The sequence below is a fragment of the Coregonus clupeaformis genome, chromosome 23 (assembly GCF_020615455.1).
Source record: "Coregonus clupeaformis isolate EN_2021a chromosome 23, ASM2061545v1, whole genome shotgun sequence".
NCBI classification, from domain to species: domain Eukaryota; kingdom Metazoa; phylum Chordata; class Actinopteri; order Salmoniformes; family Salmonidae; genus Coregonus; species Coregonus clupeaformis.
The window spans coordinates 37,729,548-37,744,642 of NC_059214.1; the positions used below are offsets into that span (position 1 = coordinate 37,729,548).

The window sequence follows — 15,095 nt, forward strand, 5'->3', positions numbered from 1 at the left end:
ATGATGATGATGATGATTATGATGATGATACCAGCCATTAAGATGATGGTGATAATGATGAAGATGATGATGAGGATGATGATGATGACGACAATGATGACGATGTTTCTTCACTGTTCAGTAACAGTGTTTGTTGGTGTGTTTTTGCAGGGTATGATGTATCTGGAAGAGAGGAGACTGGTGCACAGGGACCTGGCTGCCCGTAACGTGCTGGTCAAGTCCCCCAACCACATCAAGATCACTGACTTTGGTCTCGCTCGGCTGCTGGATGTCAATGAGAAGGAGTACAACGCTGACGGGGGCAAGGTAAACATGGCCGGGAATACTCACCATTACCAATAACTGGGGAGGTTAGCATGTCTGGTTTTCTGGAGGTTAAGCCTAGTTCTGGACTAAAAAGCTATTTCATGGAGACTCTAATGAGCATGGTTTTTAGTGTAGGACTTGCAGGTGTAGGATCTTAATTTGATTGCTGAGAATTTTCCTGCTGTAGCAAACTGGCTCAAATTAAGATCCTACATCTGTAATCGGCCCATGATGTCCAATTCTGACCATACATATTTCTTAATTATGTATTTTTCTCTTGTGACATTTCCAGTTTTTCCAATGCCAAGGATCAATTTAGAGGAAGCGCAAACCGTTATACAGCTGTGTTCAGATCGAAATTAGTCTGAAAAGGGACTAAAGAAGCTAAATATTTGTTTACGTAATCCATTTGGCATCAACTTAACCTTCACTAAAACTGTTGCATGCCATTTGCTAATATCCTGTAAATATTATGTCAACAAGGCAGTTAGAGTGGATATTTACCGTTCATTTATATTGGGCACAAAATAATCTGAAACACAACCAAAACAAACTGAAAATGCATCCAACAAGTTTGTAGAGTCACAAGCTTGATGTAGTCATTGCGGGCTAGGAATATGCGACCAAATACTGAACTTTTAACTACTTTATATTTTATACAGTCATTATTGCTCAAGGGTGTCAATCATTTCAGACCACACTGTATGTGTCTCCTTATCTAAAGATGCCAATCAAGTGGATGGCCTTGGAGTGTATCCACTACAGGAAGTTTACCCACCAGAGTGACGTCTGGAGCTACGGTAAGACTGGACACTCACATAATTTAATCAATCAATCAAGGTGTTTTAAAGCTGTCTTTTTTATACAGTAATGTGAGAGCTCTGGTGAAATCATAAGATTTTGTAATCTATTATATTTGGCAAACCTTTAACTTTACACCTCTTCTCAGGGGTGACAATTTGGGAGTTGATGACGTTCGGGGGGAAGCCCTATGATGGCATCCCGACCCGTGACATCCCAGACCTGCTGGAGAAAGGAGAGCGTCTTCCCCAGCCTCCCATCTGCACCATAGATGTCTACATGGTCATGGTCAAATGTAAGCTACCCTGTATAACTTCTTCTTTCTCTTTCTCTCTCATCTCTCTTTCTCCATCTCTCTCTCTCCATCTCTCTCGCCACCCTCTCTCTCTCTCTCTCTCTCTCTCTCTCTCTCTCTCTCTCTCTCTCTCTCTCTCTCTCTCTCTGTCTCACACACACACACACATTCCCACATGACCGCGCTGCTATGACCCCAGCAGTATAGGGTAGGGTCACAGATGGTGACCCTACCCTGCTGTTTCCTGGCTGTACTCTGGCCCCTCTCTCACACACTGGGCCCAGGGTGTCACTGACTGACCAACAGCCTCTGTCACCTTCCTCAATGATCCTGTGCCCAATGCCCCCCCCTCATCAAACCAGACTGCCAGGACAGGATTAGGGGAGGTCACCGTGTCTCTCTCTCTCTCTCCCTCTCCTTTACTCTTTCAATCTGGTAGAGTAGCACAGAGCACACACAAGTGAATGCTTTGGTGCGGTATTGGTGGCGTGTCTGTGGAACTTGGCAGACTAACACACTAACATGGCTGCAGGTGATACAACAGTGTGTATTATATGGGACAAATCAAAGTGATGCACTGTCTTGAGAAAAGGACATTTGATAATCAGAAAATTATACTCTGCCTAAGTTTTTTTAAATCAACCATATAATAAAAATCTAAAACAAAAGTATGACAAGGTCTCTAACCCATATACGGAAGCCCAGCTTAACCAGCACATTTGGACATCCTCCTTCAGTATACCTTATCCATGGCTCTACATCTAAAGCTCTCCATGTGTCTCTTCCAGGTTGGATGATAGATGCAGACAGCAGGCCCAAGTTCAAGGAGCTAGCTGCAGAGTTCTGTAGGATGGCCCGGGACCCCCAGCGTTACCTGGTCATCCAGGTGAGTTACCTTACCTTACCATACCTTACCTTCCCCTCTAACACCCTTCCTTATCCTGGGGAGTAGAGTGAATGACAAAACTCTGATGTGTGGATAGTATGTGTCGTCCTCTGGGATTCAAAGGCACATCTTGTTGATATAGGTTTTATTTGCAATCCAAAATAAATTACATTCTAAGTGTACAAGGAGTAATTGGTCTCTCCCTCTCTCTCTCCCTCCCCCTCCAGGGTGATGACCGTATGAAGCTGCCCAGCCCCAACGACAGTAAGTTCTTCCAGAGCCTGCTGGATGAGGAGGAGCTGGAGGATCTGATGGATGCTGAGGAATACCTGGTTCCTCATGCCTTTAATATCCCACCGCTGGCGTACACACCCAGGACACGTGTTGACTCCAACAGGGTAAGGCTCCACTCTCCTCTCCCCTCTTCTTCTCTCCTCTCCCCTCTTCTTCTCTCCTCTCCCCTCTTCTTCTCTTCTGCTCTACTCTCCTCCTCTTTACTCCTCTCCTTTCTTTGCCTCTCCTCTCTTATCCTTCTCTCTCCTCTCCTCCTCCTCTCTTCTGTTATCTTTGCTGACCTACCCACGCATCAACTCCAACAGGGTGAATCCTTGGATACAGAATGCCCTTCTCAGAGGACATTCTATTCTATTTTATTATATTACATTTTATTATATTCTATCTTATTTTATTGTATTGTATTCCATTCTATCCTATTATTTTCTGTTCTATTCTACTCTATTCAACATGCTAGTATTTTCCCTAACCTCTTCTTTCCCTAGAAGCCTGGCTACAATGTGTTCTCTGATATTTAAATACCAGTCTTATTCAACCATAGACAAAGGGCACGCTGAGCTACTCAGTTTGAAATTATTTGAACTTTTCACAGAACTCTATCATTTAGCCCGGATCCCCTTCATGATAAACTCCCCTTAAATTATACCTTAAAAGCATTTCTTCTGATTTATGTCTGTTTCAGTACATTTTGTTTGACTGGTTGATTTCCCATGTGGGTTTGACTCATCTGTTGCACTGAAATTCACTTCTCAGGTTGTAACTGCAGTGTAAATTATCACAACATACAGTACATACACAGACAGATATATCCTCTAGGGCTACTTAAAACCAAGAGCTGCAGTATTTAGTGTGTTGATATGGGGGATGAGGACGAAAAGATGAGGAAGGAGGAGGTGATGTGAGGTGTTGTCAGAGGAGGAGTGACAGAGGAGAAGTAGTTATAGGGTGAAGGGTACACAGCGGGAGGTCTGGAGTATGTTCTCGTGAGAGGAGGAAGAGAGGAGGAAGAAGGGAAGATTAGAGGAGGTGATGGGAGAAGGAAGAGAGGAGGAAGAGAGGAAGATTAGAGGAGGTGATGGGAGAAGGAAGAGAGGAGGAAGAGCCATACGGACAAATAATATGTACATGTATTTACTTATATGTAAATTACAGATATCTATATACAATGCATTCGTAAAGTATTCAGACCCCTTCCCTTTTCCCACATTTTGTTATGTTACAACCTTATTCTAAAATGGATTAAATAAAAAACTCCTCATCAATCTACACACAATACCCCATAATGAAGAAGCGAAAACAGGTTTCTAGCATTTTTCTTTACAAATGTATTAAAAATTAAAAACTGAAATACCTTATTTAAATAAGTATTCAGACCCTTTGCTATGAGACTCGCAAATTGAGCTCAGGTGCATCCTGTTTTCATTGATCATCCTTGAGATGTTTCTACAACTTGATTGGAGTCCACCTGTGGTAATTTCAATTGATTGGACATGATTTGGAAAGGCACACACCTGTCTATATAAGGTCCCACAGTTGACAGTGCATGTCAGAGAAAAACCAAGCCATGAGGTCGAAGCAATTCTCCGTAGCGCTCCGAGACATGATTGTGTCGAGGCAAAGATCTGGGGAAGGGTACCCAAACATTTATGCAGCATTGAAGGTCCCCAAGAACACAGTGGCCTCCATCATTCTTAAATGGAAGAAGTTTGGAACCACCAAGACTCGTCCTAGAGCTGAGCAAACTGAGCAATCAAGGGAGAAGGGCCTTGGTCAGGGAGGTGACCAAGAACCTGATGGCCACTCTGACAGAGCTCCAGAGTTCCTCTGTGGAGATGGGAGAACCTTCCAGAAGGACAACCATCTCTGCAGCACTCCACCAATCAGGCCTTTACGGTAGAGTGGCCAGACGGAAGCCACTCCTCAGTAAAAGGCACATGACAGCCCGCTTGGAGTTTGCCAAAAGGCACCTTAAATGACACTCAGACCATGAGAAACAAGATTATCTGGTCTGATGAAACGAAGATTGAACTCTTTGGCCTGAATGCCAAGCGTCACATCTGGAGGAAACCAGGCACCATCCCTACGGTGAAACATGGTGGTGGCAGCATCATGCTGTGGGGATGTTTTTCATCGGCAGGGACTGGGAGACTAGTCAGGATCGAGGGAAAGATGAACGGAGCAAAGTACAGAGAGATCCTTGATGAAAACATGCTCCAGAGTGCTCAGGACCTCAGACAGGACAACGACCCTAAGCACACAGCCAAGACAATGCAGGAGTGGCTTCGGCACAAGTCTTCCAGACGAGCTAAACCACTTGTATGCTCACTTCGAGGCAAGCAACACTGAAGCATGCATGAGATCACCAGCTGTTCCGGATGACTATGTGATCACGCTCTCCATAGCCGATGTGAGTAAGACTTTTAAGCAGGTCAACATTCACAAGGCCGCAGGGCCAGACGGATTACCAGGACGTGTACTCCGAACATGTGCTGACCAACTGGCAAGTGTCTTCACTGACATTTTCAACCTGTCCCTGACTGAGTCTGTAATACCAACATGTTTCAAGCAGACCACCATAGTCCCTGTGCCCAAGGACACTTAGATAACCTACCTAAATGACTACTGACCCGTAGCACTGACTTCTGTAGCCATGAAGTGCTTTGAAAGGCTGGTCATGGCTCACATCAACACCATTATCCCAGAAACCCCAGACCCACTCCAATTTGCATACCGCCCCAACAGATCCACAGATGATGCAATCTCTATTGCACTCCACACTGCCCTTTCCCACCTGGACAAGAGGAACACCTACGTGAGAATGCTATTAATTGACTACAGCTCAGAATTCAACACCATAGTGCCCTCAAAGCTCATCACTAAGCTAAGGATCCTGGGACTAAACACCTCCCTCTGCAACTGGATCCTGGACTCCCTGACGGGCCGCCCCCCAGGTGGTAAGGGTAGGTAACAACACATCTGCCACACTGATCCTCAACACGGGGGCCCCTCAGGGGTGCGTGCTCAGTCCCCTCCTGTACTCCCTGTTCACCCATGACTGCATGGCCAGGCACAACTCCAACACCATCATTAAGTTTGCCGACGACACAACAGTGGTAGGCCTGATCACCGACAACGATGAGACAGCCTATAGGAAGGAGGTCAGAGACCTGGCAGTGTGGTGCCAGGATAACAACCTCTTCCTCAACGTGACCAAGACAAAGGAGATGATTGTGGACTACAGGGGAAAAAAAGAGGACTGAGCACGCCCCCATTCTCATTGACGGGGCTGTAGTGGAACAGGTTGAGAGCTTCAAGTTCCTTGGTGTCCACATCACCAACAAACTATCATGGTCCAAACACACCAAGACAGTCGTGAAGAGGGCACGACAAAGCCTATTCCCCCTCAGGAAACTGAAAAGATTTGGCATGGGTCTTCAGATCCTCAAAAAATTATACAGCTGCACCATCGAGAGCATCCTGACTGGTTGCATCACCGCCTGGTATGGCAACTGCTTGGCCTCCGACCGCAAGGCACTACAGAGGGTAGTGCGTACGGCCCAGTACATCACTGGGGCCAAGCTTCCTGCCATCCAGGACCTCTATACCAGGTGGTGTCAGAGGAAGGCCCTCAAAATTGTCAAAGACTCCAGCCACCCTAGTCATAGACTGTTCTCTCTGCTACCGCACGGCAAGCGGTACCGGAGTGCCAAGTCTAGGTCCAAAAGACTTCTCAACAGCTTCTACCCCCAAGCCATAAGACTCCTGAACAGCTAATCATGGCTACCCAGACTATTTGCACTGCCACCCCACCCCCACCCCCCACCCCACCCCATCTTTTTACGCTGCTGCTACTCTGTTAATTATTTATGCATAGTCACTTTATCTCTACCCACATGTACATATTACTTGAACTACCTCAACTAGCCGGTGCCCCTGCACATTGACTCTGCACCGGTACCCCCCTGTATATATAGCCTCCCTACTGTTATTTTATTTTACTTCTGCTCTTTTTTTCTCAACACTTTTTTGTTGTTGTTTTATTTTACTTTTTTATTAAAAATAAATGCACTGTTGGTTAAGGGCTGTAAGTAAGCATTTCACTGTAATGTCTGCACCTGTTGTATTCGGCGCATGTGGCCAATAAAATTTGATTTGATTTATTTGATTTGAAGTCTCTGAATGTCCTTGAGTGGCCCTGCCAGAGCCCGGACTTCAACGCGATCGAACGTCTCTGGAGAGACCTGAAAATAGCTGTGCAGCGACGCTCCACATCCAACCTGACAGAGCTTGAGAGGATCTGCAGAGAAGAATGGGAGAAACTCCCCAAATACAGTAACATTTTAGTCATTTAGCAGACGCTCTTATCCAGAGCGACTTACAGTTATTGAGTGCATACATATTTTTTTTTCATACTGGCCCCTCGTGGGAATCGAACACTCAACCCTGCCGTTGCAACCACCATTATCTACCAACTGAGCTACATCCCTGCCGGCCATTCCCTCCCCTACCCTGGACGACTCTGGGCCAATTGTGCGCCGCCCCATGGGTGTGCCAAGCTTGTAACGACATACCTAAGAAGACTCGAGGCTGTAATCGCTGCCAAAGGTGCTTCAACAAGGTACTGAGTAAAGGGTCTGAATACTTATGTAAATGTCATATTTCAGTTTTCTATTTTTAATAAATTTGCTAAAATTTCAAAAAAACTGTTTTTGCTTTGTATATATGGGGTATTGTGTGTACATTGATGAGGGGGAAAAAAACAATTGAATCAATTTTAGAATAAGGCTGTAACGTAACAAAATGTGGAAAAGTCAAGGGGTCTGAATACTTTCCGAATGCACTGTATATATATTTTTAGGCTTATATGTACATATACAGTGGGGAGAACAAGTATTTGATACACTGCCGATTTTGCAGGTTTTCCTACTTACAAAGCATGTAGAAGTCTGTATTTTTTTTCATAGGTACACTTCAACTGTGAGAGACGAAATTTAAAACAAAAATCCAGAAAATCACATTGTATGATTTTTAAGTAATTAATTTGCATTTTATTGCATGACATAAGTATTTGATACATCAGAAAAGCAGAACTTAATATTTGGTACAGAAACCTTTGTTTGCAATTACAGAGATCATACATTTCCTGTAGGTCTTGACCAGGTTTGCACACACTGCAGCAGGGATTTTGGCCCACTCCTCCATACAGACCTTCTCCAGATCCTTCAGGTTTCGGGGCTGTCGCTGGTCAATACGGACTTTCAGCTCCCTCCAAAGATTTTCTATTGGGTTCAGGTCTGGAGACTGGCTAGGCCACTCCAGGACCTTCTTACGGTGCCACTCCTTAGTTGCCCTGGCCGTGTGTTTTGGGTCATTGTTATGCTGGATACCCATCCACGACCCATTTTCAATGCCCTGGCTGAGGGAAGGAGGTTCTCACCCAAGATTTGACGGTACATGGCCCCGTCCATCGTCCCTTTGATGCGGTGAACTTGTCCTGTCCCCTTAGCAGAAAAACACCCCCAAAGCATAATGTTATTATTTCCACCTCCATGTTTGACGGTGGGGATGGTGTTCTTGGGGTCATAGGCAGCATTCCTCCTCCTCCAAACACGGCGAGTTGAGTTGATGCCAAAGAGCTCGATTTTGGTCTCATCTGACCACAACACTTTCACCCAGTTCTCCTCTGAATCATTCAGATGTTCATTGGCAAACTTCAGACGGGCATGTATATGTGCTTTCTTGAGCAGGGGGACCTTGCGGGCGCTGCAGGATTTCAGTCCTTCACAGCGTAGTGTTTTACCAATTGTTTTCTTGGTGAATATGGTCCCAGCTGCCTTGAGATCATTGACAAGATTCTCCCGCGTAGTTCTGGGCTGATTCCTCACCATTCTCATGATCATTGCAACTCCACGAGGTGAGATCTTGCATGGAGCCCCAGGCCGAGGGAGATTGACAGTTCTTTTGTGTTTCTTCCATTTGCGAATAATCGCACCAACTGTTGTCACCTTCTCACCAAGCTGCTTGGCGATGGTCTTGTAGCCCATTCCAGCCTTGTGTAGGTCTACAATCTTGTCCCTGACATCCTTGGAGAGCTCTTTGGTATTGGCCATGGTGGAGAGTTTGGAATCTGATTGATTGATTGCTTCTGTGGACAGGTGTCTTTTATACAGGTAACAAACTGAGATTAGGAGCACTCCCTTTAAGAGTGTGCTCCTAATCTCAGCTCATTACCTGCATGAAAGACACCTGGGAGCCAGAAATCTTTCTGATTGAGAGGGAGTCAAATACTTATTTCACTCATTAAAATGCAAATCAATTCATAACATTTTTGACATGCGTTTTTCTGGATTCTTTTGTTGTTATTCTGTCTCTCACTGTTCAAATAAACCTACCATTAAAATTATAGACTGATCATTTCTTTGTCAGTGGGCAAACATACAAAATCAGCAGGGGATCAAATACTTTTTTCCTTCACTGTATATGTTTATATTTAAATATATTGTGTGGAAATACATTTTGACAGCATGCTGTGGTAGCTAGTAAAATATATCCAAAATATATTTCATAAAATGTTGATATATGTAGACATGTATTTTAATGAATTGAAAATGTCGCTTTTGACCTTACAAATATTTGATGCATAAAACGACAAAGTTCAGCACTAAATCATAATAGCATGCTGTGGTATACTTTGAAAAGTTTGAATGAAAGACTCATGATGGACAACTAAAAGAGTGCTTTCAATAATCTTAATTTTTTTCTCAAAAAACTTGGTCCATTTGTCACGACATCCGCTGAAGTTGGTGCCTCTCCTTGTGCAGGCGGCTATCGGTGGTCGTCGTCACCGGCTTTCTAGCTGCCACCGATCTACGTTACTGTTTTCCACTTTAATTTTCAAAACAATTCTTACCTTGGTCAGTCACACTGCACATTGGTGGCAAGCTAAAGAAGGAGCTAGCTAGCTAGCTAGGTAGCTAGCTAGCTATGTTAACAATCTTGATTAAATCTCTTGCTTGCAGCTGAATAAATTATCTTACTCTGTCACCCACCAGGTTAAAAACATATTTTAAATCAATGTTACGAATGTATAATCAAAGAAAATGCCATTATCTACGAGAAAGCTTTTTGGTGGTGACAGCTGCTCTTTTCTTTCTTCTGAAGAAAACTCAAAATTGTAAGGGCTGCTCTGTCAGTTGGAGGCCTGGCTGGGGCTGGGGCTGGGGCTCGGGAACATTTCAAATTAATAATAATAATATGCCATTTAGCAGACGCTTTTATCCAAAGCGACATACAGTCATGCGTGCATAACATTTTTTTTGTGTATGGGTGGTCCCGGGGATCGAACCCACTACCTTGGCGTTACAAGCGCCGTGCTCAACCAGCTGAGCTACAAATTGTGATTGATAGCTCGGTAAAATATATTTTAAAATATATTTACATACAGTATATGTTCTATGTTGAAGTGTCTTTTCGAAATAATCACCTCATTTATTTTTACTATGCTTCATAAGTGGCAGGTAGGCTATACCTCAGTAGCAGCAGAATGTATTTTCAACTACAACTCAAATATGATCCAACTTTTCCACGCAAAACACCACTTTGGGAACCTAATGCTAAGGTACAGAGGTCAATAGAGATTCAACATTATCTTTGGGGTAGAGAAAGTTGTGACTTGCGAGGTGTGGGTATGTATTTTACACATATATTTTACAAATATATCTACATATATTTTATTTATTTAGATATTTGATAAATACATTTTCCCAATATATTTAAATATATTTCTATTTTATTGAAATATATTCCAATAAATGATTTTTCTGTATGGTGGAAGAGAGTTCAGAGAGGATAAAGTAGCTATAAGGTGGAGGGTACACAGCGTGAGAGAGAGTCTGCCCTCCTCAGTGAGTGCTGACTGCACACCTGCAGACCACCGCTGAGACTGAGAGATCAGGAGGGGAAGGAGGGTGATGAAGGAGGGTAGAGACCACTCACCCACAGGAGGGGAGAGGATGTGGGGAGATTGGAGGAAGATGGGGGAGGAGAGAGGGACGAGAAAGTTCACGGAGGGGACTCTCTTCTCCCTTGAACCAAAACTCTTGAACACTCCCTTGAACCAAGCACCAGCACACAGGAGTATGTATTAAACCTATTTGTCCCCATGTGTCTCTCTCTACAGAACCAGTTTGTGTACCAGGACCCTGGCATTACCTATACCACAGCACTATATACTGTATATTAAAACCTCTCTCTTCTGTCTCCTCTCTCACTCTCCTTGTGTCTCTCTCTACAGAACCAGTTTTTTTACCAAGACCCAAGTTTCGGCATGGAGGACATGTTGGGTACCATGGGGACCATCCCACGGGTGCTGTCCCTGTCTGTAGTCCCAGGGTGCAGGCCCCCAGGGGACCAGTCTGCAGGGGGGCAGGGCGGCAGCGGCCAGGAGGACCAACGCTTCGAGGACCAGCGCTGTAACGGCACCCTGAGGAAGCAGGCCTCACCCCGGCCCGCAGGACCTCCAGGACAAGGCGGAGCCCCAGGTGATGCCTCTTTTAGCAGTTATTTTAACTTCCTTGATTCTTCATATATTTTGTCTATATTTTGTCTTGTTTGTTTGTTTGTTTGTTTGTGTTATTTTGCCTACGCAGATCGTTGCGTTGTGATTCCTCTGTAATGAAAAGCACTATAGAAATTAATTGTATTATTATTATTTAGCCTCAGGTCCAGGGGAGGACAGCAGTGGACAGCGCTACAGTGCAGACCCAACCATCATGCTGGGGGAGAGAGGAGCTAGAGGAGACACAGACCAGGATGGATACATGACCGCCATGAGGGAGAAGGCCTCCTCAGGTACAACATGTCTTCACTATTCAGTGTTTTCCTCAGGTAATGTCATGTACAACAGGAAGCACTTCTTAACTGTTTATGATGTCTTGTCTGCTTTGAAAAAGCTTTTATCCATAGCAACACACTTTGGTTTTTGTTGGATTTAAAAAAATGTTTTGCTTCTTGTTCGGGAACTTTGCATTAACTGTTCCTGTTAAACAGAAGATAAAAAGTTCAGAAATTCAAACATAGGTGAAAGACCCCTCTTCTGATCCTTTCAAATGAGCCTTATCTGTTACCAGAGGTAAGATGGCGCGACGGAAATTGCGGCCTCGCGACTATCTCTTAAGAAACTTTGCGGTATTTTTTTTTTTTATGTATTTTTTAAAACATTATTAGCCCAGGAAATGTTTTGTTTCATTACATACAGCCGGGAAGAACTATTGGATATCAGAGTGGCAGTAACTCACCAGAACTACCAGCATTACGACCAGGAATACGACTTCCCCGAAGCAGATCCTTTGTTCGCGCTCCCCTGGGCAATTAAACTGATTCAAGAGGCCGACCCAAAACATCGCTGGCAGAGGAGTCTTTGGATAACAAAGATGACGAGCTCAGGGCAAGAGTTTCTTTCCAGAGAGACATCAGGGCCTGTAACATACTTTGTTTCACGGAAACACGGCTCTCTCTGGATATTCTGTCGAAATCGGTCCAGCTGGGTTCTCAGTTCATCGCGCAGACAGGAATAAATATCTCTCCGGAAGCAGAAGGGCGGAGGTGTGTGTTTCATGATTAACGACTCATGGTGTAATTGTAGTAACATACAGGAACTCAAGTCCTTTTGTTCACCCGACCTAGAATAACTCACAATCAAATGCCGACCGTATTATCTCCAAAGATAATTTTCCTCGGTTATAGCCACGGCTGTTTATATCCCCCCTCAAGCCGATACCACGACGGCCCTCAAAGAACTTCACTGGACTTTATGCAGACTGGAAACCATATATCCTGAGGCTGCATTTATTGTAGCTGGGGATTTTAACAAAGCAAATTTGAGGACTAGGCTGCCGAAGTTCTACCAACATGTCGACTGTTAAAACACTCGACCACTGCTATTCAAACTTCCGGGATGCTTACAGGGCCCTCCCCCGCCCTCCTTTCGGCAAATCTGACCACGACTCCATTTTGCTCCTCCCTTCCTATAGGCAGAAACTCAAACAGGAAGTACCCATGCTAAGGAATATTCAACGCTGGTCTGACCAATCGGAATCCACACTTCAGGATTGTTTTGATCACGCGGACTGGGATATGTTCCGGGTCGCTTGCGAAAATAATTTAGACGAATACACTGATACAGTGATTGAGTTTATCAGGAAGTGTATAGGAGATGTCGTACCCTCTGTGACTATTAAAACCTACCCTGACAAGAAACCATGGATAGATGGCAGCATTCGCGCGAAACTGAAAGCGCGAAGTACCGAACTTAACCATGGCAAGGTGACTGGGAATATGGCAGAATACAAACTGTGTAGTTATTCACTCCGCAAGGCAATCAAACAGGCAAAACGTCAGTATAGAGATGAAGTGGAGTCGCAATTCAACGGCTCAGACATGAGATGTATGTGGCAGGGTCTACAGACAATCACGGACTATACAGGGAAAACCAGCCACATTGCCGACACCGACGTCTTGCTTCCGGACAAGCTAAACACCTTCTTCGCCCGCTTTGAGGATAACACAGTGCCAAAACTTCAATTTGCTTACCGGCCCAATAGATCCACAGACGATGCAATCGCCATCACTCTGCACACTGCCCTATCCCATCTGGACAAGAGGAATACCTATGTAAGAATGCTGTTCATTAACTATAGCTCAGCATTCAACACCATAGTACCCTCTGATGTTGGAACCCAGGTTTCATCATCTCCTCCTCTTCCAGACCCTTTGATCCAGAGAGCTGTAAAGACGAAGGCCTAGAGCACAACCCATCACACACACGTGCACACGTGCACACTCACACATGCACACATGTAAATGCACACACACACACACACGTAAAGACACACACACAATATCGTACACACACATTCACACTCATAGAGGCATGTCAGAGGCTAAGGGGCAGACTAGTGATCAGTAAGATCAAAATATACCAAACCTTCTGTTCATCCTGTGAAAGCCTCTAACCTCTCTCTCTCTTCCTTCCTTCCTCTGTCTCTCTCCCCCTCTGTCTCTCCCCCTCTATAACAGACTATCTCAACCCAGTGGAGGAGAACCCGTTCGTGACGCGCCGGAGGAATGGAGACACCCTGACCCTGGACAGCTGTAACCCCTACCAGGTGGACTTTTTTATGACTATTTGGACTATTACTTATTGACTATTTGCTCCTAAATTTGTATACAGTTTTTTACTGTTGTTGACATTGCCCCCTTTTTCCTACTTTGATGTGTTGAGTGTAGTGACCTCATGTTATTCCTTAGGAGCCGTTGTCTTATGATATCTACTACCCAAACACATGGAATTGTTTTAAGATAGTAATAACATGGACTATCTAGCTATTTGAATGCACTTTAACTAAACTTTGACTTGACAGGTGGCCCCCATAGGCCCCCAGCTGGCCGGCTCCGGCCCCAGAGAGGATGACGAATACGTCAACGAGCCCCTCTACCTCAACACCTTCCACAACCCCGGAGGACCAGGGCCAGGAGAGGGAGACTACACCGACTACACCCTGAAAAATAACGGAGTCCCTGGGGGACACAACCCTACCCTCGCCACTCTTGCCAGCCAACCAGGCGCCACTGGCCTCACTGCTGGCCAATCAGGCACCACCCAGGCAGGGAACCCCGCACACAGCGTCCAGGCAGCCAACGCCCACACTGTCTCCGCACAACCGGGATACGCTGTACCTCCGGGGCTCGGCGCAGCCGGCCCTCACCCAGGGCACATCCTGCACCCAGGTCACCCCTCCCACCCCGGGTACACCCTCCACCCTGGTCTCACAGGCACCATCATGGTGGACAAGAAGACCAGACAAGACAAGAACAAGACATTTGACAATCCAGAGTACTGGCAGCATAGCCTCCCTCCCAAGGCCACCCTCCACAACCCCGAGTACCTGCAGGACTGCAGCACACGCTTCTTCTACCGGCAGAACGGACGTATCCGGCCTGCCGTGGCTGAGAACCAGGAGTATTTGACAGAGTTTGCCCTGAAACCCGGGACTGTGCTACCGCCCCCGCCCTATAGACAGAGGAACACTGTAGTGTAACGTGGAGTAGTGAAGAGGAGGAGAGGAGGACTGGGTGAGAAGAGGAGGAAGACAAGGGGAGGAGAAGGAGCGAGGGGGATGGAAGGAGGAAGAAGGGCAGGATGGGGGAGGATTGGAGGAGGAGAGAGGAGTGAGGATGGGAAGGAAAAGGAGTAGACAGTCCCTCTCTCACTCAGTCACGCAGTATTTAAATATCAACGTATCAACCTTGGTTCCCTTCACCAGCACTGGACTGACACATCTCTGTCTGTCTGATTACAGTAACATTACACAGAAATATCACAGTAATATTATTGTAATATTCATACTGCTGAGAGCCTCCTACCACCCATGAACCCAGGACTGATGTGCACCTCTCTGTCTGTATCTATCTCCTTTACACTGAATTACAGTAACATAACAGTAATATTACAGT

General features: G+C 45.3%; 1 protein-coding gene across 1 annotated transcript in view; it reads left to right on the top strand.

Annotated features, from left to right (window-relative positions):
* Positions 1-14,752, top strand: part of LOC121536997 (receptor tyrosine-protein kinase erbB-4-like) — a 132,208-nt gene extending 117,456 nt beyond the window's left edge. Inside the window, exons 15-23 of the mRNA XM_041844702.2 lie at positions 151-306; positions 1,031-1,106; positions 1,256-1,402; positions 2,191-2,288; positions 2,516-2,686; positions 10,876-11,122; positions 11,298-11,432; positions 13,659-13,747; positions 14,003-14,752. Of these exons, the coding sequence (XP_041700636.2) occupies positions 151-306; positions 1,031-1,106; positions 1,256-1,402; positions 2,191-2,288; positions 2,516-2,686; positions 10,876-11,122; positions 11,298-11,432; positions 13,659-13,747; positions 14,003-14,680 (1,797 nt within the window). The 3' untranslated portion in view covers positions 14,681-14,752. The remainder of the gene's footprint in view (positions 1-150; positions 307-1,030; positions 1,107-1,255; positions 1,403-2,190; positions 2,289-2,515; positions 2,687-10,875; positions 11,123-11,297; positions 11,433-13,658; positions 13,748-14,002) is intronic.
* The last annotated feature ends 343 nt before the right edge of the window (positions 14,753-15,095 follow it).